The 24354-nt window shown below is 39.6% G+C and overlaps 1 protein-coding gene and 1 long non-coding RNA gene across 2 annotated transcripts in view; one reads left to right on the plus strand and one right to left on the minus strand.

Annotated features, from left to right (window-relative positions):
* The window catches only part of LOC117531841, a 25423-nt gene continuing 1069 nt past the window's right edge, over positions 1–24354 (plus strand). Inside the window, exon 1 of the long non-coding RNA XR_004566745.1 lies at positions 1–221. This is a non-coding gene — a long non-coding RNA (uncharacterized LOC117531841). The remainder of the gene's footprint in view (positions 222–24354) is intronic.
* LOC117531837 (cytochrome c oxidase assembly protein COX16 homolog, mitochondrial) overlaps positions 18073–24354 on the minus strand; it is a 10691-nt gene continuing 4409 nt past the window's right edge. Inside the window, exons 2-4 of the mRNA XM_034195020.1 lie at positions 22912–22989; positions 21093–21161; positions 18073–19770 (exon numbers count right to left, since the gene is read on the minus strand). Of these exons, the coding sequence (XP_034050911.1) occupies positions 19666–19770; positions 21093–21161; positions 22912–22989 (252 nt within the window). The 3' untranslated portion in view covers positions 18073–19665. The remainder of the gene's footprint in view (positions 19771–21092; positions 21162–22911; positions 22990–24354) is intronic.

The raw sequence follows: 24354 nt of genomic DNA on the forward strand, positions 1-24354 counted from the left end.
AACTCTGTGAATGTCCTTGAGTGGTCCAGCCAGAGGCCAGACCTGAATCCGATTGAACATCTCTGGAGAATTCTAAAAATGGCTTTGCACCAACGCTCCATCCAACCTGATGGCGGTTGAGAGGTGCTGCAAAGAGGAATGGGCAAAACTGCCCAAAGATAGGTGCACCAAGCTTGTAGCATCATATTCAAGAAGACTTGAGGCTGTAATTGTTGCCAAAGGTGCATCAACAAAGTGTTGAGCAAAGGGTGTGAATATTTATTTACCTTTGATTTCTTTTATATATATATATATATATAAATTAACAAAAAAAAGTTTTTCATGTTGTCATTATGGGGTGTTGTGAGTAGAATTTTGAGGGGAAAAATAAATTTTCCCCATTTTGGAATAAGGTTGTAACATAACAAAATGTGGGATAAGTGAAGTGCTGTGAATACTGTCTGGATGCACTGTAGCATTCAAAACCATCTGTTCATGAATATATTGATTTGGAATTAGTGTATTGATTTGGAATTGAAAACTATCTGCAGAGGACAAATTGTGATTGCAGTTTTGTCGAGTTGGTTTGAGGGATTCGGTACATAAGTTTCAGGTTTCAATGACTGCATTTTATGTTCGACTTGTATGAACAATTGTGGAAAAAGTGGAAAAAGGCCTGGTTTGCAGCAGCACAGAATCTGGAGCAGCACAGCACAGAAGAATAGTGCTGCACTTGCACTTTGTGATTTGTGTGTGCTGCTGCACTCGACACTCTGCACATGCTGGTAATTTGTAGGCTCAAGTTGCAATAACTTCAGTAGGGGGAAAAAAAAAAACAGTCAAGCAGTGACACAGTGGGCCCGGCTGCTGAGAGGAAGGATGTGAAGAAAGCGAGGAGATAACACAGACACCCCACCCACAGCGTCGTCCACTTACGGCAGTCAGTAATGAAAGGTGAAGTTGTGAAATGAATACGATAAAGAGTAACCTCACATGAGTGTCGGTACACCTCAAGGCTGGAGGGCTATTTTCTGTCACTGAAAAGCGTGTGTCTGTCACATCAGTTCTCAGAGAAGCACCAAACCCCTATAAGCTCCACCATAAGACAAGCAACATACACGCTTGTGCATATACAGGCTAGAGCCCAACCGATAGGGATTTTTTTTTTGGGGGGGGGGGGGGGGGGGTTGATACATTAACAAGTAAAAAATTTTATTGGGAAGTAAAAAATTTTATGGAAATTATTCAGAAAATGTCGTTATCAAAACCTCATGCCAAAGAAAGGTAAATAAGGGTTGTTTTACAGTTTAAACATGGATTTTATTTATTTATTTTTTTTAAAAGTACAAAAATAACTAGCAACCATCCAAAATAGGTCACGCTGCCCTCACTCGGATGGCATTTGGCGTATGGCATCATTCAGCATTTGCATAAAATAGGCTTCTCGTCCATTTTGGCATAACCTAGCTTGCGACGTGGCAACCACTTGTCTCTTGTTGCTGTGCGACTGTTAAGCTCTGACGTAACGCATGACGTGATAAATCTGTTTCTGGGTCCAAACAAAACACTATGGTTACGTAAACTGTCAAGATTCATTTCATAAATGGTCGCTACAGCCGCTACAGCGTCAGCAATCAAAATGAAAAGGCCAGGATAGGGGGCCTACCTGATCAGCTGTAGCCACTTCTGTTTCTGTTTGTCATCGGCTGGGAATCTATAAAACGACAGCTCCAGTGATGTTTCCAACCTATGGACTTGGTTGCACATCCAGGAACTCTGCGTGTGAGGTCTTAGCTTTGAAAGAAGCTCAGCTGACGCAGACTACCAATGACCGCAAACAGCCGACAAAGCACGCGTTTTTTTGTTTTGACCCAGAAGTTGAATATCATGTGATACGTTACGTCACACTTAACAACCGAATGAAACACCGACTCTGATTGAAAATAAATGGCAGCTGGCCACTTTGCCTCTGTCTCTAACAGCAAAAATGACCAAGGGGTGATGAGGGTCCCAGCCATGCTGTACAGCTGCAGGGGAAATGAGCAGTAAGATAACTCAGACTGGTTTAGCTGAGCATTTAAGAGACAAAGCTAAACGGCTAATGGTAATAGCCTGATTAGTGGGCTAACATTGGCTGGCATGCTATTATATTTGACATTGGCTACATCTACCAAAAAGAAAAACCAATAAAAATACTAGTCGAGATAAGCTACATTTAGTTTGTTTTCTATTTTTAAATCACTGCAAAGGGTGTGTGATAGCATTGGGAATTCACAGAGGCAATGAACAGTGAATTTGTGAAATGAAAATGAGCAGTCACTTCACACGACTGCACATCTAAAGGCCGGAGGGAAATTTTCTGCCATGGCAGAGTGTGTGTGCGATGTAGAAGTCACACACACAAAACCACCAAACCCTTTTAGGCTCCAATGTAAAATATAATGCAGGGTCTAGAAATATTTGAACAATGTCATTTTATCTGCCACCAGCTGGTTTGAGTCTTCTGAGAGTTATTCAGGTGGGACAGGGGGTGTGGTCATCAGCACCTCCTTTCCATTTAAAGCAACAGGTACATTAACAGGTCATTTGTTAGACTTTTCTGTCTGTTTTCGAGAGACCACCTTAATATAGGTAAACCCCATTAACTTGCGCAAGTTGGGGCCACAAAATCGACCCATGATTTAGCTGAAATCGCAAGTTAATGAAGATGACCAAAAAAAAAAAAAATTAAAATCAGTTTTAGTTGAGCAACAGAGTTGTCATAAGTTTTGAGGTACCCAAACCAAAAAATTAACATTTGTTCATGGATTGGTATGTCTGGGCATAGAAAATCTAATTTACCAATGCAGGAATTGTGTACAACTTAACCCCCCTGAAAAATAACAATTTGAAGTTATTGCAAATCTATTACAGAAAAAAGCATTAACTTTACCCCAGTTGGGGTTTTTAGCAAACAAGACATGATATGAAGTACATCAAATGAGTTTTTAAAAGTAAATACCAAAATATTGGAAAATTGTACTTTTAATCTTAAAATTATGCTAAAATTGACCCTCGTTTTGAATTTGATTTAACACAAAAAATTGTCTCTAGCAAAAACGAATAGAGATAGAACCTTCAGAAAGGTTTTATTTTTTTCTCAGACATCTACAACAGGCTACATAACCATGTAAAGTTAACAGAAAGCTCAAAGATTTCCTACAGACCTTTCAAGGTCACCCCTCCCCCCTAAATCCAAAGAAATGTCAAATCATGGATTTGGATGTAATCTTATAACTTTTAACATATTGCTGTTTTTAGTAGACAACAAAATGCAATAAATAATTCAAAAGGTGATTTAAACTTTATTAAGTTTTATAATTATGATAATTATGTTCATGACCAAAAAGAATATATCTCTAAACTTAGTCACATTTCAGTAACACCAGTATATTCGCACTTAAACTTAACATTCATCTGGCTCTTCAGTGTTGTCAGTGTCTTCAGTGTTGTCAGTGTCACTGTTTGTGAATGCTCCAAATGCTCCAAATGTAAATTCATTTGTGCATGGTTCCTCATCATCAAGTGAGCCTTCACAGTTGCATGCTGCAGTACATGGCTGATTGTGTTGCAAGCAGGAGCATGTTGCATCACAAGTATCACACTCGCATACTACCAGGTTCAGCAGTTCTGGAGCTGCAACAGCTTGTGTTGTCATCTTGGGTACTAGTGCTCCTGTTTGTGATAGTTGCTCATATCCATACTGTGTAGGAGATGGCAAATCAAGGATGGGGACATGTGCATGCTTCCATTTGAACAATTGGTACACACACCGCTGCAGGTGGAGCCCGAAGCTATCATCTGTTGGAGGAAGCTTCTTTGCAGCCACACCTTCAGTAGCTTCCAGACATCGAAATGAGTTCAGTGTTTCACATTCAGTTCCATACAATGTACTGATAAACCTGGTCACTGAAGACACATGGTGGCTCTGAAGTTGTAGGTCATCTCCCATAGTTGCCATTTCTTGGAACTTGCTTGCTTTCTTCTTTACTAAGTTGAAGGCCTTCTTTTTCCCCATGTTAAACATCGCACTCACGGTATCGCAGCCAGTTAGACAGTATACTGGAAGTAGAATGTTGAGCTGAGGTTGGGACAGACATTTGTACAGTGAATGCACAGGGATGAATCTGGTAAGGGTAGTGTGTTTGCCTTCTTTAACAGTCAGAAAGAACAATTGTGTATTGAGAAGTGGCCAGTGGTAGAGAAGAAGAGCAAGGACATCAGTGTCTGGGCTACAAACAACTATAACTTTGGTACCAGCATTTGCAGCTGCACAAGCATGAAGGACAAGTCTAGTATCAGCTTCCTCGTGATCGGATATGATATCCCTTGCAGGCACCACAGATGTCTTTGTAATTATCACACCATCCTTCTCTTCTCCACTTACAAACAGTGTGATGTTGTTTCCAAGACGTGCTTCTCTCATGTCCTTGAAGTACTGAGTGTAACTCAGTGCTAGTTGAGACTTATTCTCCGGTACACTAAGGAATTGTTTCCAATTTGGTGGAACTTTGGTTTCAGGTCTGAATTTGTATGTGCGACCACTGGTTGCTGATGTCCTCTTGTCTCTTGTTTGTGACTTTGTGGTATCTTCCTTGTAGATATCGAATGCTATGTGGATCTGGGCAACATCCTGTGAGATTTCTACAGCATTACGCATGATGTATGAAAGGAATCGATTTGCCATGTCTTGAAATGTCAAGGGGAGTGGTGTGCTTGGGGGTGGCAAGGCCTGAACAATTGCATGTCCATCATAGATCACAGCATCTACTGGGCAGTAGCATAAAGCATAAAGTAACATAAAGCAAATAAAGATCAATAAATAAAATAAAAAACAAAGAACAAAACTTGAAAACTTACTGAAGTGCATGTCATCTAGAATACATCAATAGCCAATGACAGAAGCAGAGGTCAATAGGCCAATATCCAAATGCAGAATTCCTGTTCATCTAAATCAGCAAATCGCAGATACTGACATACCCTAAAACTTATTCATTGTTGTCCTTTCAAACAAATATTGTTATGTCCCCAAGAAAACTTGGATATTATTATAATGGCATTCAATAATGATGACATCCTTATAATACAATAATTCTAAATGTTGATCCTGATAGAAATCTAAAACATCTGAGAACATTTAGCTGACTTTTAATGCCTCAGTATGATGCAATAAAGTTCTTGGAATATTTTAGAACTTACAGGAGTGTAATATATTAAAGAAAAAATAACAACAAAAAACCAACCAAACAAACAAAATATCTTTAAGGAATATTGCTAGAGTCAGATTTTTTGGTTTCACCAAAACCAAAGCGATGGTCAATTTGGGGCATATTTTTCACTATTTTATGGTTTTAATTCATAAAATTAAACAGCTTAAAATATTAAACCTTGTAAGTATCTCTATAATACAAGTCAGTATAATATAGAACCATAATAGGATATATTTCTAATAGAGAACTAAATATATGATGTTCTTAATGATCCCACAGCAACCATTTGTTGATATTTGAAGTTTAGGGGGAGAGGGGTAACCTTGTGCAATATCTAAAACATCTGAGAATACTTAGCTGACTTTTAATGGCTCAGTATGATGCAATAGATGTCTGGACATATTCTAAATCTTATTTGAAAGTGATATTCTAAATCAATATTGCTGGAGACAGATTTTTGTGCTTCACCAAAACCAAAACGAGGGTTAATTTGGGGCCTATTTTTCACCATTTTATTCATATAATTTACAAATTTGACCATCTTTAAATGCTTAAACCCTATGGATGTCTCTATCATACCAGTCTGCATGGTTTAAAACCATACTGGGATATATTTTGTCAATCCATATCTCAGAGGAATGCAATATCTCAAAATAGACTATTTTAAATAAGCTGCGGTCACAAATTGTCAAATTTCTCAGCTCGTACACCTATCCTGCACTGGCAAAACATGTTTCCATTGTCCAGACATACCTGTGAACAAAATCAGATATAGCAACAAATGTTAATTTTCGGGTTTGGGTAACTTCTAAAATAGAAGGCTTTTCAGCCCACTGCTGCAATGCTATTTACCTTCCCATATTAAAATAGTTTTGACCATTTGAAGCGTGAGTCCTTCATGGATGGTGATGATTTCTTCATCTGGAATGGATGTAGGCTGTTGCACTTCAACAGTGAGGGCTTCATCAGTGCAGACGATTCAAAGTTTTTCATTTACAGATGTAGATGTGACCTTCCACTTTAGGTCCTTCCTGTGAGGAAACATGACGGCCACTTGTGCACTTGAAAACCTATGTACTTTAACAACCACAACTTCCTTGAAAATCTTTGTAGAACCTGCTGGAGACAATGTGGATGCTATGACAATGAAAGACTGATGATTAAGTTCAGACTGAGCTGGAATTTTTACTCGCACCTTACCCTCCCAAAAAAATGGTAAAATTTGATGAAAATGTTGACTTTTATACAGTAGTCTAGAGTTAACGTATGCATTCACCTGCATATATGGACTATTTTTGGCTACAAACTTTAAGGCTACACTGTGTAGGATTTAGTGTCACCTAGTGGTGAGGTTGCAGATTGCATTAAACCAATGCTGGTCACAATTTAACTCTAAATTGGCCGTCTGTGTTAATTAGTTTGACTGTCTATATGTGCATCAGCCCTGCAACAGATTGGCAAGCTGTCCAGGGAGTACACCGCCGTGTTGCCCAGTGATGACAGAGATAGGCTCCACCCTCCCATGACTGTTAAGCCGAAGCAGGTTCAGAAAATGAATGAATGTCAGTTTGTTTACCTTCATGTTGTTGCTTCTTTGTCCATGGGAATTCACACCCCCTTGATTCTCTTGTGATACACCATATTAGCCTGCATTTAAAAAAAAAAAAAAAAAAAGAGGTTTCTCAAACTTGTTAGCCAAACTAGTCCATGGGCCAAGCAGGTTTTCGATACCACTTAAGGGGAAAAAAACGACACTTAGAATCCAGCCTCAGTGTATCATGGTCTACACAAAAATGTATGATAGCCATCCCAGGGTGGTAGCTGTAGCCAGGTAGGGATCAATGAAGAATTACACAGAGGTGAGGTCAAACTTTAAAAAAAATACTCCAATCATGTTGAAAACTATATCAGATTACTTGTCTGATCATAATGATTCCAAAAAGGTATAGTCTGGACTATCTATGACAGAATGTTCTGGAGTTATGGGGTCAAAACAACAAAAATGGTGACAAAGGTCAGTTTCAGTTTGTACAGGGGTCAAATATTAAAGTTACTCAAATTTCAGTAAAAAATTATGCAAATTATTGTTTGGGTTAATAGGGTTCTAAAAAGGAATAGTTTGCTCCATCTGTCATGATTAATTATAATGTTACACGGTAACATATGTCACATGTCAGAATTCAATGGATGTTGACCTTGTTTGACCTTTACTTTGGCGACAAAGCATTCAACACAGTCAGAACTATTCCATTTATTGATCCTTTTATTTCAACCAATAATTTGCATCATTTTTTGCTGAAATTGGAGCAACTTTAACTTTTGACCCCTGTACAAACTGAGAGTGACCTTTGTCACCATTTTTGTTGTTTTTAACCCCATAACTCCAGAACATTCCATCATAGATAGTCCAAACTATACCTTTTTGGAATTGTTATGATCAGACAAATAATGTGATATAGTTTTCAACATGATTGGAGCATTTTTATAATTTGACCTCTGTGTAATTCTTCATTGACCCCTACCTGGCTACAGCTACCACCCTGGGATGGCTATCATACATTTTTGTGTAGGCCATGATACACTGAGGCTGGATTCTAAGTGTCATTTTTCCCCTTAAGTGGTACCGATTAGGTCAAAATAAATGACTGGCACATGGACTAAACAGTAGACCGTGTATCGAGGAGCAACCATTGACTCCTTTTCTTTTTCTCCAGTCTTCAAGGAATAAATATGTCCCTTTTGGGCTACTATACCAATGGTGATGCAACAAGGTGGCTTCCATGAGGAGGCCCACTATGGTGTAGACAGGAAGGGGTCATTCTAACCTTATGAAATCACACTGATTCATTGGTAGATGGAATTATACACTAATGTTCCATTTCTGCTAATAAGCTCCTCAAAAACCTCCACACTGTAGCTTTAACATCTGTTTTTAAAACACGTGTTGATCTATATCAGCTTGTTGCAAAGATATGAACCCATGAATATGAGGTAATTACATCCAAACTGGGTGAGTGGTGCCAGTGAAAGTATGCATTGTGGGCAGTCCCTCATTTTGAAGAGGCTAAAAGTATTTGTACTAACTGCCGCCACCTTGGTTCATGGTCAGGTGAGCGTTTACCATATTGCGTCACACTCATTCCACTTAATGACTGAATTATCTGAACACCAAATAATATGCAGTGGATGAAAAGAAACTCAATCTTTTATCTGCTGAAATAACAACATTGACCTGGTTATGAAACAGTTTGGAATGTCCAATTACTTTTGGGCCATTAAAATTGGGGGAATACACACACACACACACACCAAGAGCACTGCAGCTCTCCAGTATTCAGCGGGATATGATCAGCAGCACCATGAGCTCACATTCATTGTTGAATGTAAGAACATTTAAATATAGCTGAAATCCTCAAATAATAGCGTTTTATTCTTGTGAATTAGAAATGAGGTTGTCAAAAGGAGTGTAGCAGGTGTTGGTGCAGAACTTACCTCTGCAAAAACATGGACTGTCTGACTTGATGACATTAAAACACCAGAATAGAGCAAGGTAGAAGCTGTAAAACATTTCTACAAGGAGAATCATCACTAATTACACTGGCTTTTTCTTGCACTTTCTAAAACTCAAATCCTCCAAGCAAAGCAGGAAATCAGAGATGCTGAAGTTTGATATTAGGAGAGAATAGAACAATAATAACAAATTGTGCTTTCTTTCAGATCTGTATGGAAAAAAAAAATGTCTCTGCACCCAACATGAATCTTTAAAGATGCTCATAATTTCAGCAGCACACTTTTCTTCCTGCGGAGCTGAATTTGTTATTACTCTGACATGGTGCTGGATTTACATATATTCTTTTGAAAGAAACAATAAAAGTCTTGAAACCACAGTGGAGAAAATATGCAAAAAAAAAACTGTATAAATGAACTGCATAAATAAACTGTTGAATGTGTTATCTCTTAATGTGTGTGGATACAGGTGGAAAAACAAGATGTATTGTAAATGAATTCACACAGTACATGTGGGCCACCCCCAACACTAACACAGCATGTCAATGAGAAGTACTGAGACAGTGACAATTAAATTTCCATAAATACATGTAGGGGAATAAGGTGATTTTCTTTTGGCTTCTCTCTATTTTGCTCAGGGCCTTCACAGCAAATCAGATATGGACCTGCATGTTGAATCTGGCACAATTTTTACACCAGATGCCCTTCCAAACGCAAGTCCAAATGTGCACTGAACCATCAGAAAAAAAACAAAACAGTAAAGAGCTAGTGGCGGCACCAGGAAAGTTTTGTTGGGGGGGCTGAGGTAAAAATTGGAGGAGCTCCACAAAATGCCGTCAAAATGAACAATATATAGTAAATTGCTTTATAAATACCAAGGTATATGTTTTAGTCACCCGTGCTCCTCAATTATGTGGTATCAGTGCACACACACATCACTTAGAATGATTGCCGAACAACGATATACAGCTTCTGTATATTCTGTGTTAGTGCGCTGCGGTCGACGTGCTTGTTGAATTCCTGCGCAAAAAGTAGTTCCCAGATAATTGTGATATATTCCTGTGAGATAATAAGTATATCTCATCTAAATCAATTCTAAAATGTACCAGTAATAAAATTATAAAGATAAGTGAAGTTTTAAGAGTGGCCGTAATAAATATTTAGGAAACCTAATTTTTTGGAGTATGGAGTTTAATTTGTCTCATTAATATTTGCAAATGCACAGAGGGTGATTTACAAATATCCTTTGATTTGTACACGTGCTTTGTGATCCACAAACACAAATTTCTGATTTGTAACTTGTGTGTGGGTTTTTACAAATGTTTATTTGCAAAACTGAAAATTCTGTTTGTGAAGGGTGATTCAGCATTGGTGGATCACCGAACACACACATTCATCACTTTGCTCAGTTACGCAAAATTGAAACATTCTCAGCGCAAAACTGCAGTTGAGATCCACAAATATGTGAGTCGCTATTCACATTATTGGCAGAATTATTAGGGGGGCTAGGGGGGGGCTTGGCAGGGGCTTAAGCCCCCCCTCCCCCGGCGCCGCCACTGTAAAGAGCTGAAAATTGGTGTGTGCATTCCTTTTAATAACCTTGATACCATAGGAAAAGTCCTGGAGCTTTATGATGTCATAAAGCTCAGGGAGTCAGCAGACAGATGTGTGAACCTTTTGAAGTCACTGAATATGTTTTCAACTTCACTTATATCAATCATTATGAAATACAGTACAAACAGTATGGTAGTTTGTGGTAAATCTGTCTGGAGGGACAGTTCTCAAAAACCTGTGCACGGAACTAGTGAAAGACGCCACTGACACCCATGAGAACTCTCAAAGAATATGTATAGTACAGCTTTTGTCAGAAGATTTTCATGCAAGGAAGCAGATTAAATCTAGGGTTGAGTTTCCCATATATGCCTTATGGCAAGCTGAAACTTAAGTTTCACATCTTTTTTCAGACAACACTTCTCAGTTCATCCCTTCGATGAACCTGTGATGGTGACGAAACAGACAAAATTTGCATTATGCAATTTTTCTAATCACAACCACAACTTTGTCTTCTGTGTTGGTGGCTTCCCTCACTAATCACTTTCTTGCACAGCTTGAGAACTGAAAAATGGAAAATTAAGCAACTGTGTATAAAAAAAAAGACTAATTCTTTGTTAATATGAGATTCACGTCAAATCCCTTAATTTAAAGCTGGAGTCTACACTACAAGCACATCTTGTATTTAAACTTCACTAACAACATTCCAAAAACAAAGAAAACTCAGTCCAAATACTTATACCCCCGTCACACATAACCAGAATCATACAGATTGGCGTCAGAATGATGAATCGGCGCACATCCGAAAAGTGTCGGGTTTCAGTTCCAAAACATTCTGACAGCCATCTGCAAGAGTGCACACAATTGGTCAAAATTGGCCCGCGACCCTGAGTGTGATACAGCTGTTCAAAACCCTCCGGGCGCAGTCAAGATGCAACACCTATCCGACGGTGGTCTGAGCGCAATTTACCTCTTCTGAAGGTGGCATATTCAGGATCCAAAACAATTGGAGCTTGTATGAGATGGATCGGGCACGGCAAAGCCTGTCGGCATGACCTGCACATGCCACTTATCCACTTATAATGTACACCTCCACTGCCCCCCCACGCTACCCGGAGCACAAAGGAACCGTTGATCAATGACATGTATGTGGCACACAGCCATTCATGTGCAGGAGATGTGAACACAGCGCAAACCAACTGAAAGCACCGTGTCCACTGCGGGTCAATGTGTTGCATGGCGCTGCACATCTGCACAGGCCGATATATCCATAATAGACCTTACAGTACAGATATTCCTCCCCATGGGCGACATAAATAATGTGAAACATTGTGCCCATCAGATCCGCGACGCCATGGTGGCTGGTGGGCAGGTGCGCACGCTGTCACACATCACGTCAGAGGCTCAGAGCTGAACGGATCTCACCGCAGTTATTGATTGATCACATTTAATTCTGTCAACATATGACGTGGAACTGTTTCGCCATGACAACATATGACACATGAATCTCATCTCCAGGAGCATTGCACAGTGCAGTGCGTTAGGAGCCAGGACCACACAGCCTGTGGTGGAATGCTGGAAACAACAACGCCATAAATAAATCTCATGTGATAATCCAATCAGAAATCACGATGTAGAGTTGGGTTGTGGGGGAAAAAAAGAAGAAATTAAAGTTTGCTGGAAATGCTGCATCTGACGATTAGTGGGAAAGCTCACTGCAGACTTTAAGCAAAAGTGTCCTTTGACTCTCAGCAAAGGTTCGCTGCGTGTGCGCGCATGTGCAGCGAAGTTTAGCTGGCAGTAAAATTCAGCATCAAAAGCTGTCCAGTGACAGCTGAGCACATGCGTGCACATAAGAGCTAATTATGAACACACACACACACACACACACACACACAGAGCGGTCATTTCCTCATGTCAGCACTTCTACGCACACACACGCATGTGAGGTCAGTGAGCCAAGCGAAGCAGTGATTGAATGGGAGTGGGTGACCACACGGATGCCGGCTTAGACACATATGGGGTGAGTCTGGTCCATATGTTGGTTGTTCTTAGTTGTTCAGGTCCTGTGCAAAGGAAGGAACACAGCGCTCTGAGGCATGGACTTAATGAGTGACAAACAGTACTCTTCATCAATCTGGCTCCAACTTTCTCTGATTGCTGTTGCCAGATCAGCTTTGCAGGTTGGAGCCTTGTCATGGACCATTTTCTTCAACTTCCACCAAAGATTTTCAATTGGATTAAGATCCGGACTATTTGCAGGCCATGACATTGACCCTATGTGTCTTTTTGCAAGGAATGTTTTCACAGTTTTTGCTCTATGGCAAGATGCATTATCATCTTGAAAAATGATTTCATCATCCCCAAACATCCTTTCAATTGATAAGTGTCCAAAATATCAACGTAAACTTGTGCATTTATTGATGATGTAATGACAGCCATCTCCCCAGTACCTTTACCTGACATGCAGCCCCATATCATCAATGACTGTGGAAATTTACATGTTCTCTTCAGGCAGTCATCTTTATAAATCTCACTGGAACGGCACCAAACAAAAGTTCCAGCATCATCACCTTGGCCAATGCAGATTTGAGATTCATCACTGAATATGACTTTCATCCAGTCATCCACAGTCCACGATTGCTTTTCCTTAGCCCATTGTAACCTTGTTTTTTTCTGTTTAGGTGTTAATGATGGCTTTCGTTTAGCTTTTCTGTATGTAAATCCCATTTCCTTTAGGCGGTTTCTTACAGTTCAGTCACAGACGTTGACTCCAGTTTCCTCCCATTCGTTCCTCATTTGTTTTGTTGTGCATTTTCGATTTTTGAGACATATTGCTTTAAGTTTTCTGTCTTGACGCTTTGATGTCTTCCTTGGTCTACCAGTATGTTTCCCTTTAACAACCTTCCCATGTTGTTTGTATTTGGTCCAGAGTTTAGACACAGCTGACTGTGAACAACCAACATCTTTTGCAACATTGCGTGATGATTTACCCTCTTTTAAGAGTTTGATAATCCTCTCCTTTGTTTCAGGGTGATTCTAAGACTACGGGCACTTATTATGTCCTTTGATCATATTGTATGAAAAACAGAAAAAAAGGGGAAATTTCACACTTTTATAGTTATCTTTACAATGAAAGTGTGTTAAGAAATTTGTTCTAGTAGTCTATGATGACCTTTTCACCTTTTTTCAGCATCATTATATCCAAATATTGCCGTTTTGTGCTTGTCCCACACCCAGACTTTTGATCTTCAATGATAAAAATGAACGGTAAAGAAACATTTTTTTCTAATGTTTTAAAATATCTCTGAATAAAATATTAGTAAAATAATCAAAACATAATTGGGGTATTCAATGTCATACAACTGTTGTGATTTTTTTAAACAAAATGTAGTTGTCCCACACTATTGCCGTAATTTCCACAACACTGTAATGTCCCTTTAAACAGTTTGTATGAAAGACTGTTTGGGTAGTTTCTATGGAGATAAACAGTGACATCAGAGCACATGTATATAGTGCCAAATCACAACAAACAGTTGCCCCAAGGCACTTTATATTGTAAGGCAATGGTGTGGTGGAAATTACATTTACAAGGCCAATAGTGCCCGTAGTTAAAGAATCACCCTTCAATTGACATCTCTCGTGTTGGAGCCATGATTCATGTCAGTCCACTTGGTGCAACAGCTCTCCAAGGTGTGATCACTCCTTTTTAGATGTAGACTAACGAGCAGATCTGATTTGATGCAGGTGTTAGTTTTGGGGATGAAAATTTACAGGGTGATTCCATAATTTATTCCTCAGAATTGAGTGAGTCCACATTTTTTTTCCCTCTGCTTGGTCTAAAAAAGTAACCGTGACTGACTGCCACAATTTTTTTTTCTTGATTTCTTATAGTGTTTCTTAAAGCCAGAAAGTTGCCATTTGAAATGACTTTAGTTTTGTGTCATGTCTGTGATCTGCTTTTTTTCTACAAAATTAAACAACTGAATGAACATCCTCCAAGGCTGGTGATTCCATAATTTTTGCCAGGGGTTGTATGACCATTTTTGCTGTGTCAGCCTGCTTCCTGCACATTCTGGCTCTGTGTGTCGGGGGCTTTACAGATCTCACTGTACTATTTACATTCTGCATCTGTACATAGTTACTTCCATACAACTTGCAGCTAAACGTGCCTTCAAACAATGCATAAAAAAAAAAAAATTCTAATAGTTGGCTGGCTGCACATAAAGCTCATGTTTCATGACAAATTTTGGCAAAATTTGTAGCACCTACTTCTCCGGTTGTTTGCAACATGCTTCTTTTAATACACATATAACTCAAGTGACAGTAAACAATCCACATGTGATCACCACTATGCACAGCTCACTGTACAGGCACCTGCTTTTCCTCTTATGAGCTGAAAACATGGTAAATAAAAATAAAAACTTAGACAACCGCAAACATATAATGCTAGAATACCCTCAGTCATATGAGCATGTCATCAATGAAAGAGTGTGTAGAAAGAATGGGACCTTTTGACCTCTTAAAATAGGTTGAGGTTGGCCATGTTTGAACTTGTCCAAGGTCTGTGTCCCAAGAATGTTCTCTGTGAAATTGAAGAGCCTGGCAGTAATATCACTGGACTTATGCTGAGCAGACAGGTAGACAGACAGACAGGCGACCGGATAGACGCAAAGCCTTTGCAATACCCAATAGCTGTATTTTGGGTTCGGATGAAAATTGTTATTAATGCTTGTTATTAATGACTGCATGTCACCAGTAAATCCTGTCCGTATATCAAACTCTGATGGTCGACAAATGCTGATAGGACGCCCAGTAACTGTTTTTGAAGCTCCAACAGTAACCAGAGTATTTGCACATGTACCGCAGCTTCACGATGTGGAGTTGTGCCACTGCTGCTGCTGCAGCCACTGGAGCTCAGAATTCAGTGCTTCACTGATCTGGAATGGATTAGCAGAGGAAGATGTGCAAGCGAGGAAAACCTGCACTGACTCCATTACACGAGACGGGAGAGGAGGAAAACTGGACTCGCATGTCCGCGTCTCCCCCGCTGTGCCTTATGGTGCCCAGTGGAAGAGAGCGAGAAGTGATGAGGAAGAGAAAACAGGAAGAGGCAGAGGTCATCTCGTCGGAGCAGCAGGGCCGCCTGACCTCGCAGTCAGCAAAGGCCCTCAGCTTGCTGCCCAGTCGTCTGCCCACAGCCACGTCTCCATAGTGACGTGTGGCCCCTGCCTCAGTCCCGTGGAGAGTGGAAGTGACGGCGGCGGTCTGTGCACGTAGCGTCTGCCTCATTATGCGGGGAATGAAGTGAAACAGCCAGGGGGTGCATTTGTTCTGCGTGGACTCTCACTCAGCTGCCAAGCATCAGTCTATTTATAGAAATGAAAGAGTGTGAGAGAACCTACCAAAGAAAGAAGGGGGGGGAAACAAAAAAAAAGGAAGGGATGCCATTTCTCCTTTCTTCATGAAGAACACGTCACATGAATGTGCACTTCTTTGATGCTCCAGTCAGTCTGTGAAGGCGTTAACTTTCAGTGAGCTCAACTTATTTTATTTTGTAGGACAAGTCAAAAAAAAAAAAAAATAGATACACTTCATACATGTCCAACAATTAATCTCAGCACACAAATATTTCAAATACAGCCATTAAATGGTTATGAATCTGTTCAGCAAATCACGATATGTATGGTGATACAGACATTATGACAGTGTTCACACAGTCTACAAGAGTGGGTTGAAAAGTTTTGTCTCCAATGCAATTATTTCAATTAGAGAAGAGAAAATGGTACAAGAATAATCCTTTACTTATTGACAATTGCTACACCAAATGGGTTTTACCTGTAGTTTCAGGCACGCGCAGAATCCTCTTCCAAAGTAACACACACACAGTCATGGGTAAAAAATGGCTACGTACATGGACGTGCATTTGAAACAGAGTGCTGTTATTGAATTCCTCATGCTGGAGGGTTGTGCCATTCATTGATAAATAATTGTTTAAGGTGATGCCTGTGCGAATGTCAGTATTCAGGAGGCGGGTGAGACCTTTGAAGGGTGACAGCCACAGGTCTGCATGACTAAGACCGTAGCGGGTGCCACGTAACAGCCACAGATCCACAGCATCAACTGCAGGTGTGATGACGTAGTCCTCACAGAATTTCTGGAGCATTGTCAACTCCGAGTGATATGTGGACACAGCAGCTCCATTATGGCTGCATAATGGCCACAAAAAAGTAAATTTGCCATTTTTGAAGGTCAAGGTCAATGGTGTTTATTTACACACAACAGACCACATCCAATACACAATTTTGTCGATTTTCTTTTAAATACTTTAAGATGTTTTTTTGTTGTTGTTTTTGTGGAAGAACAAATAAATAAAAAACTAAATAAATAAAACTCCAGAACCCTTCAGTCTGAGGGCTAATATTACCTTTAATTCAAAATTATTGTAACTCAATGGAATGAGTTCAAACCTGTAAGTACAATCTTCAGCAGAGGGCACTCAGAGTGCACATCTCTGTCACAATATCCAAATAAGCACTTTAACACAACACATTTATGTATATTATGTAGAAAACTGTTAAAGATACTTCAAATGCATTTGTATTTTACTGAATCCTCATTTCACTTTTGGTGGCAGTTTCAGACTTCTTTTTTTATTTCAATCCATCAGTCCCAGATTGTTATGTGGATCCACAGCATATTACACAAAATTGCTGCATACTTATATGATTTTTTATTTTATTTTTCTGCATCAACTATTCATTGAATTCTAAATAAATTACAAATATACATATGACTAGATTTTTGTTTTTAAATACAGGGGCCATTTTTTGAGAAATTTCATTAAATAACCAAAAAGAGAACAGAAAACAGTGATTCAACAAACCCGGAACTGTGGGGAAGCAAGAAGATCCTGGTCCCTCATTCAGCAGTTTCATTATAAAGCTTCCAAACTCACACTTATGGAGAAAATTTAGATTTTGTGCGTACACACACACACACAAAATTAAGTGATCAAAACATTCATGTTTGTCGTTGACACCCCTTTAAGTGATCTGGTTTGAAAAATCAGAGCCATTCTTCACCGCCGTGCTAGTGCACATGATTCGCCGAAAATTACCATTTGGGGTCACAGATCTAGGCTGCAGAAAAGGTCTCTAATTTCCATACAGCAACATGGAGAAATCAGTGGAAACAAATATAAAGAAAAGGAAGTTTGATCAACTATGTGGAGCAAAACAAGCAACACATTTTGGGATCCTCAAAGGAAGGGGGGGGAAGTCATCCTCCCAATGCTGAATGGTAAATGAAATTAAAATGCCAAACATAAGTTGTTTTTTTTTAAAGGGAGGGGGGGGGGGCGGTGGAGAATGTGATCAACACAATGGATCAAAGTGCAACGGGGGGGGGGGTGTGACTCCTCACTGACAGCAGAATTGCAAAGATCTCAGTGTTATGTTTAATAACTGGTCTAACTGAAACATGCACAGTCTCTTTGCAGATCTGGAGTTGTGTAAAGAAAGGCACCTGGATCACAAAAATCACAGATCCACACTGTTCCACGCAAGATCAGAAGAGATGGAAAGGGATGAGCCACTATGCTGATTCTGTATGAACACGAGGAGCCAAAAGAAAAAGAAATGGTGTAAATAAATTACCTCCAAACTAACATTCCCATTGCTCTTGTAATTGACTTTTTTTGTTGTTTATTCCATTAGGGTTATGATAATGAATTCGATAACACTCTGAAAACAGGTTATCCATGTACAAACAAAATATATGAATAAACTATTCATGAATTATCTTTATTCTTCATAGTTCATGATTTGGTCCAGTGCGTCTATCTGTGCATTTGGATTATTGTCGTTCAGCAGCAGTTCCACTTTTCTTCCACAAGGTGGCGCCGACACAAGTAATGCAGAGATGTACTTGAATTTGTGCACATTTTTTAAGTACGAGTAGAAGTACAAATTGCTGAATCCCACACTTTGCTTTGAAATCTTCACACATTTTTTTTAAACACACATTTCTGTTCCTACACAGCACTGATAAATGAGGCCCTGTTGCTTGACAGTCACTTCAAGGTCATGGATGAGCTGTTGGTCTGGTGGTCTATAATCTCCAGTGGTGCCGCTGTGCAACATGGTTCCTGTTTCTCAGACGTTACGAGTTCTCCCACTTGTTCACCGGTGCAGTAAATATTGAATTTGACTTCCTCTTTTTTAGCCCATTTGTGATTAATATTTGATGGTGTTTTTCTGCATTTTCAAATGAAAAATTGAATGGCATTTGACCGGGTGGGGGAGTTTCGAATTAAGGCTCAGGCTCATCATGCAGCATGATGGCTCATTTATGACCCCAAGGCTTGCGGACTGACCCATTTGGGCGCCTGAGTACCACACCCATGCTGTACCTCTACTAAATAGCTATGAAATAAACTATCTGCAATGTTTTTAACAGGACATCAAATCCATATTTGATAAATTAGTGAAACATCATTTGCAAAGACATGCAGTAATGCTAAGTTAATGCAGAAAAACAAAACATCTTTTGCTTCACTGCTCTCATCTTTCCTGCACTGGTTCATTTAAAGTGGATGCCAAAAACGCTGTGAGGCTGAATGTCTTTGCAATATTAGTGAGGTCACAGAGGGTTCACCACATATACATATGTGAGCGCCATATCAAAAGCAAATAAATGCTCTACCTCACAAGTCACAAATACTTTACACAAAACATGGTTTAGAGACCATCTATCCCAGGACATTTACAAGCACCCGAACAATTTCAGGCACCCAATTTTACAGAATGACAAGGTAAGACAGCACGCACAGCCTCTGACAATCACACAGAACATGGAGATCTGACATGAACAAAAAAGCTTCATCTTATTTCTATGACAAAAAAGACAAAGGTAATACCATTTAGATTATGAATGTAATAAATCCACCGCATTGCAAAGCAATAACTGTCAGTGAAACAGATTATTGTCGAAATCTATAAAGCCTGAGGAAAGGCTGAACGGTTGTGTTATTTATTCTACTTTCAACTGGTAAATCAATGCAATATTGTTGTAAACAAAGATTCGCTGCATTTACAAGCCTCTGTCAAACACAAAATGAAAGCAGCCATTTGGATCAGCAGCACATCATTTATTGAGACGTGGAAATCGTATGTTGAGATATTTCTTTGCTGGCTGTCTGTGTGAAAGTTACAGTGCACAGTACCCGCATGTCTCTCTTAATGGTCATTTTTCATGGCAACCTGCTGCAGAAGAAACTTACTGCTTTATGATTCTGTGCATTAACTTATTACAAACCTTTACAAAGGCCAAACAGCTGTGATGAGGCCGAGCAGAACGCCGCTCAGCCTCATCTTTTTTAACTCTGCCTCGCACGCTGCTGCTCCTGGTACTCCTTGGAGTTCTCCCAGGGACGAGGGCCACGAATGTTTTTCCAATTATCTATATTGACCTCCTTCATCTTCTGCAGAGCAAACAAACCAACAAAGAGCAAAGTTTAGGATGCAGACAAATCAACATTTGAAACAATCCAGACATGCATTCAGAATATGTAACACTATCTAAAACTCTCTTGTGTCTAAATAAAAAGTATCAAGCCGTTCAAAAGTATAATTATGGAAAAACTGTGGAAATGTAAATAAAGACTAAAAAAGTGGGGCACAAAAGTAAATTACATTACTTATGCTGCATTCACATGTTTGCTGTAAGCTGCAGGCGATAAACTGGATATTCCACTGTTATCAAAGAGAGGATGATGGAAAATTATGCCACCTCTGGCTTGGATTACAGCAGCCGTGCACGACAATGGCACCTTCCACCGAAGGTTAAACAATCTGCAACTTTTACCACCTACTGCAGCGACAAAAACAAAACGGATGTTGTTTTATCCTTAACGATGATGAAAGATGGCCAGCAAGAGATGGATCACTGAAGTAGAGAGTTGCTTCCTTTTTAATCAAGAAAACATGAATAATTTGTGTGATATTACAAAGAGAAATTAACCTGTAAACTCACAAAAACTTCAGAGTCAAACACTTCCCTTGTAAAAACTCTATCTTACAATTTTCTGTCTTGGAAACTGTGAAAAATGACTGCAACTGACATCATAGACCATCTGTTGCTGCAGATGACGGTCATTTTGCCATAATGACCAGTAAAAATAAGAAAAATTTCTACCTTCAACATGCGAAGGCAGCATTAGAATGCTTTTCCCAAAAATATCTTGATGGAGTATTAAGTAGGGGTGCACTGATCTGCTTTTTTGGCTCAGTCTCTGAAAGATATTGGCCAAAAATACTGATTAACATAGAAATTAAAAACAAAATCCAACGTGGTCCACGTCTTCTACTGCACAGTGAAGTCACACTGTTGGCTCTGTGTATGTTTGACGTTCGTCTTCTAAAAACTGTTGAGGTCTAAGGTTCTAAAAACATTCTGGACTCACACGCCATTCCAACTTATTAATTTATTACCACCCTTGAAAAATGTCAGCTACCTAGAACCTGGAGATCCCCACGGCAACACGCTAGTTTTTAGGTTTACTGTAGTAGCTACTATCTGTAAGTAAATAATAACTGGGCTGTGGACAAAACAAGGCATTTGAAAGCATCATCTTAGGCTCTAGACATCAAGATTTACATTTTTAACATTTTGGACATTTTTTACAGTCCTAACAACTAATCGTGAAAATAATCTATTGATGTATCAATTATGAAACTAATCATTAGTTGCAGCACTCACAGGACACATAATTTGTTTGCTTTAACGTTGTCAGTGTCTCATTACCTCATACTCCTCATCCACTACAACCGACTGGTCCCGTTCTTTCACTAAGGTCGCCAGTGCAGGATCCCGCTGAGAGAGTACAGAAAAACAGTGTAATCGTGTACACACCTTAACACACACAGACGCACACACGCATGCGACAAAATGGAATAAAAAATGAGAAAAGAGGGAATAATAAAAGGTAAGCTGCTTCTCTGCAAGTGCTGTCGTCGGCAGGAAAATTAATAAAAAGCGGGTTTGAGAGAAGCAGCTCATATGGTTGCAGAAGCAGTTTCAGGCAGCTCTTGGCCTCCTCTTATTTGTGCATTATTTCTCCAATGTATAAATGATGACAATGCCACAGGAGTGACATACTTTGAAAGCCAAGCTCATAACCTTGTGTGGGAGAATTTGCCACTGAAACTGGTGCAGACCTACGGGGAGACTCCAATTTGCCCCATTTTCACTCTAAATTATTCTGTTACTTGGGGGGGGGGGGGGGGAGAAGACATCACCACATTTCAGTTTGGAAGAAGAAGAAGAAAAAAAGATCAATCTCAAATGGTTTTAGGAGAAAGAATCGACTCAAACAGTTTTGCCATTTAAATACATTTTGCCCCAGAATAGAAGTGAAATGAATCCCATTCTGAATCATTACTTTTAATGAGCTGTAATATTTCATGGCTACAGTGTTGCAGTTACTCTGGCAACTGATGATTTTCATAATTCCATGACTGATTTTTAATTAGACCTACATTACTCCTGCAAATAAATATATTTTGTAGCCTTCAAACCAGGGAATTAACAGGCTACGTGATGTGTATGATAGTTATTGTGTAGCTCCACTTTCACCAAGCTTCACCCTGAACTTCAAATGAAAGGCATCACAGATGAGAAAAATTCATAAAGCGTGGATATTAAAGACGCAATGACGCTCACGTCTGCCTGCAGGCTAATTTGAACCACTGAAGAGAGAATGCTAACTGAAACATACAGCGACTTAGCTCTCAGACTACATCCAAAAACACAAAGACAAGGAAACTAACTGGTAACATTTCCAAACAACTGTTAAGGTGGGTTCAATCGTGTGCATTCGGAGATATGAATACATATTCCTTACATTGAAATGCATGTGTGCACAAATATGAGCCATTAAGTCTGAGAAGAAGGGAAGGTGGTGGAGCAGCCACAAACGCCTGAAGACAGTGACTCGCTCGGAGACAGCTGCACATACACAGTGCCAAAGGCGTGACGTGCTCCTCCGCCATCATGATCTGCAATGTAGTGCCGCCTCACATGAACAGTAAAAAGATGCTGGCCTGTCTGGATGCCACCCAGATGACGTGCTTCAGCGTGTGTCACAGCAAAATGGCAGAAACCCAACACTTCTCATCCTCCTCACAGCAGGCTCATCAGATTTTAACGTGCGGCAAACAGCACATCAGTCTTCTGTTACTATAACGACTCGATTCTCTCATATAATTACTGATTTGAGCTTGTTCCCCCTCCTTGATCTTGGTTCATTCAGATCATACTCGAAAAGCTTTAGTGTTGTATCAGTGTAGAGTTACAAATTTCAAAAAGTCAACAATTATATTTTTAACTAAATTGAGTGATGTAGAAACAATTCCAAAATGTTACCATTTTCACACTGAGCATTACAAAGAAATCGTGACTCTCAGGCACAATTATATGTCTCAGCACTGGGAGGAGGGATTGCATAACAGCTACAGCCGTGCTTTCCTTTTATCTAACAAACCTGAGACATAAGATCTACTCTCACAATAACACATGGTTCTTAAAAAAAATTAAAATTTAGTCCATGAAAAATTTTACCCACCTTTCCTGTGACCTTCTGGGCATCATAGCGGATTTGTGTGAACTCTCGCAGACCAAAGGAACCTCCAACTACAAGCAACTGAAAATACATTTAAAAATGTGGTTATATCTGGTATAAATATCTGGTGTTAAGGTTTCACAGAAAACTTGCTTCCAGCAAGCTCAGAGACAGGAATTCTTATGACCAGAATTTTTGTCTTTCTTTTTTTATAATAAAGCATTACAGGTTCTTGCTTTTAAAAGCTTCTTGATACCTAATTGGCATAATTACGGGGTTACTTAGGTCAAGGTATCCATGGCAAAGATTTGGATCTCCACAAGTCAGGTCGCTCTTGAGGAGCAGGACCCATCTCAAAAGCTTTCATGATACCACAGTCATATTACAATGTAATTTCAAACTAGACATTTAAAAAAGCTCAGCTTTTGTCCTGATGACTGTAATATTTTGTCTAGCATTTTCAGGTCGATTGTAGCATAATGGCTTGCTGCACGGTGATGCAGTGCTCTCTTAAAGGTGGATTTGGTCACATTCATATCTGATGGTTCCAACTCCATCCGTAATGATCTGAAGGTTCTGTTGAACCTTTCGAACAAATGTTTGTAAATGCTGGCCTCCTTCCTCAATAATGTAAAGTCGGCTTCATAGATTTTTGTATAACAGATTGGAAAAATGCTCTTGGCACCATGAGAACCTTTTAAGATGGTTCCTAAGGTGGCACCTGACTTTTCAAGATCCAACATATTCCTCCAGATGCATTTTTCACTGGAAAAAGGCACTGGATCAACAACCCCAATTCCAATGAAGTTGGGACGTTGTGTAAAACATAAATTAAAACAGAATACAATGATTTTCAAATCCTCTTCAACCTATATTCAATTGAATACACCACAAAGACAAGATATTTAATGTTCAAACTGATAAACATTGTTTTTGTGCCAATATTTGCTTTTTGAAATGGATGCCTGCAACACATTTCAAAAAAGCTGGGACAGTGGTATATTTACCACTGTGTTACATCACCTTTCCTTCTAACAACACTCAATAAGTGTTTGGTAACTGAGGACACTAATTGTTGAAGCTCTGTAGGTGGAATTCTTTCCCATTCTTCCTTGATGTACGACTTCAGTTGTTTAACAGTCCGGGGTCTCCGTTGTCGTATTTTGCACTTCATAATGCTCCACACATTTTCAATGGGTGACAGGTCTGGACTGAAGGCAGGTCAGTCTAGTACCTGCACTCTTTTACTATGAAGCCACGCTGTTGTAACAAGTGCTGAATGTGGTTTGGCGTCGTCTTGCTGAAATAAGCAGGGACGTCCCTGAAAAAGATGTTGCTTGGATGGCAGCATGTGTTGCTCCAAAACCTGGATGTACCTTTCAGCACTGATGGTGCCATCACAGATGTGTAAGTTGCCCATGCCATGGGCACTAACACACCCCATAC

The sequence above is a fragment of the Thalassophryne amazonica genome, chromosome 19 (genome assembly GCF_902500255.1).
Source record: "Thalassophryne amazonica chromosome 19, fThaAma1.1, whole genome shotgun sequence".
Classification (NCBI taxonomy): Eukaryota; Metazoa; Chordata; class Actinopteri; order Batrachoidiformes; family Batrachoididae; genus Thalassophryne; species Thalassophryne amazonica.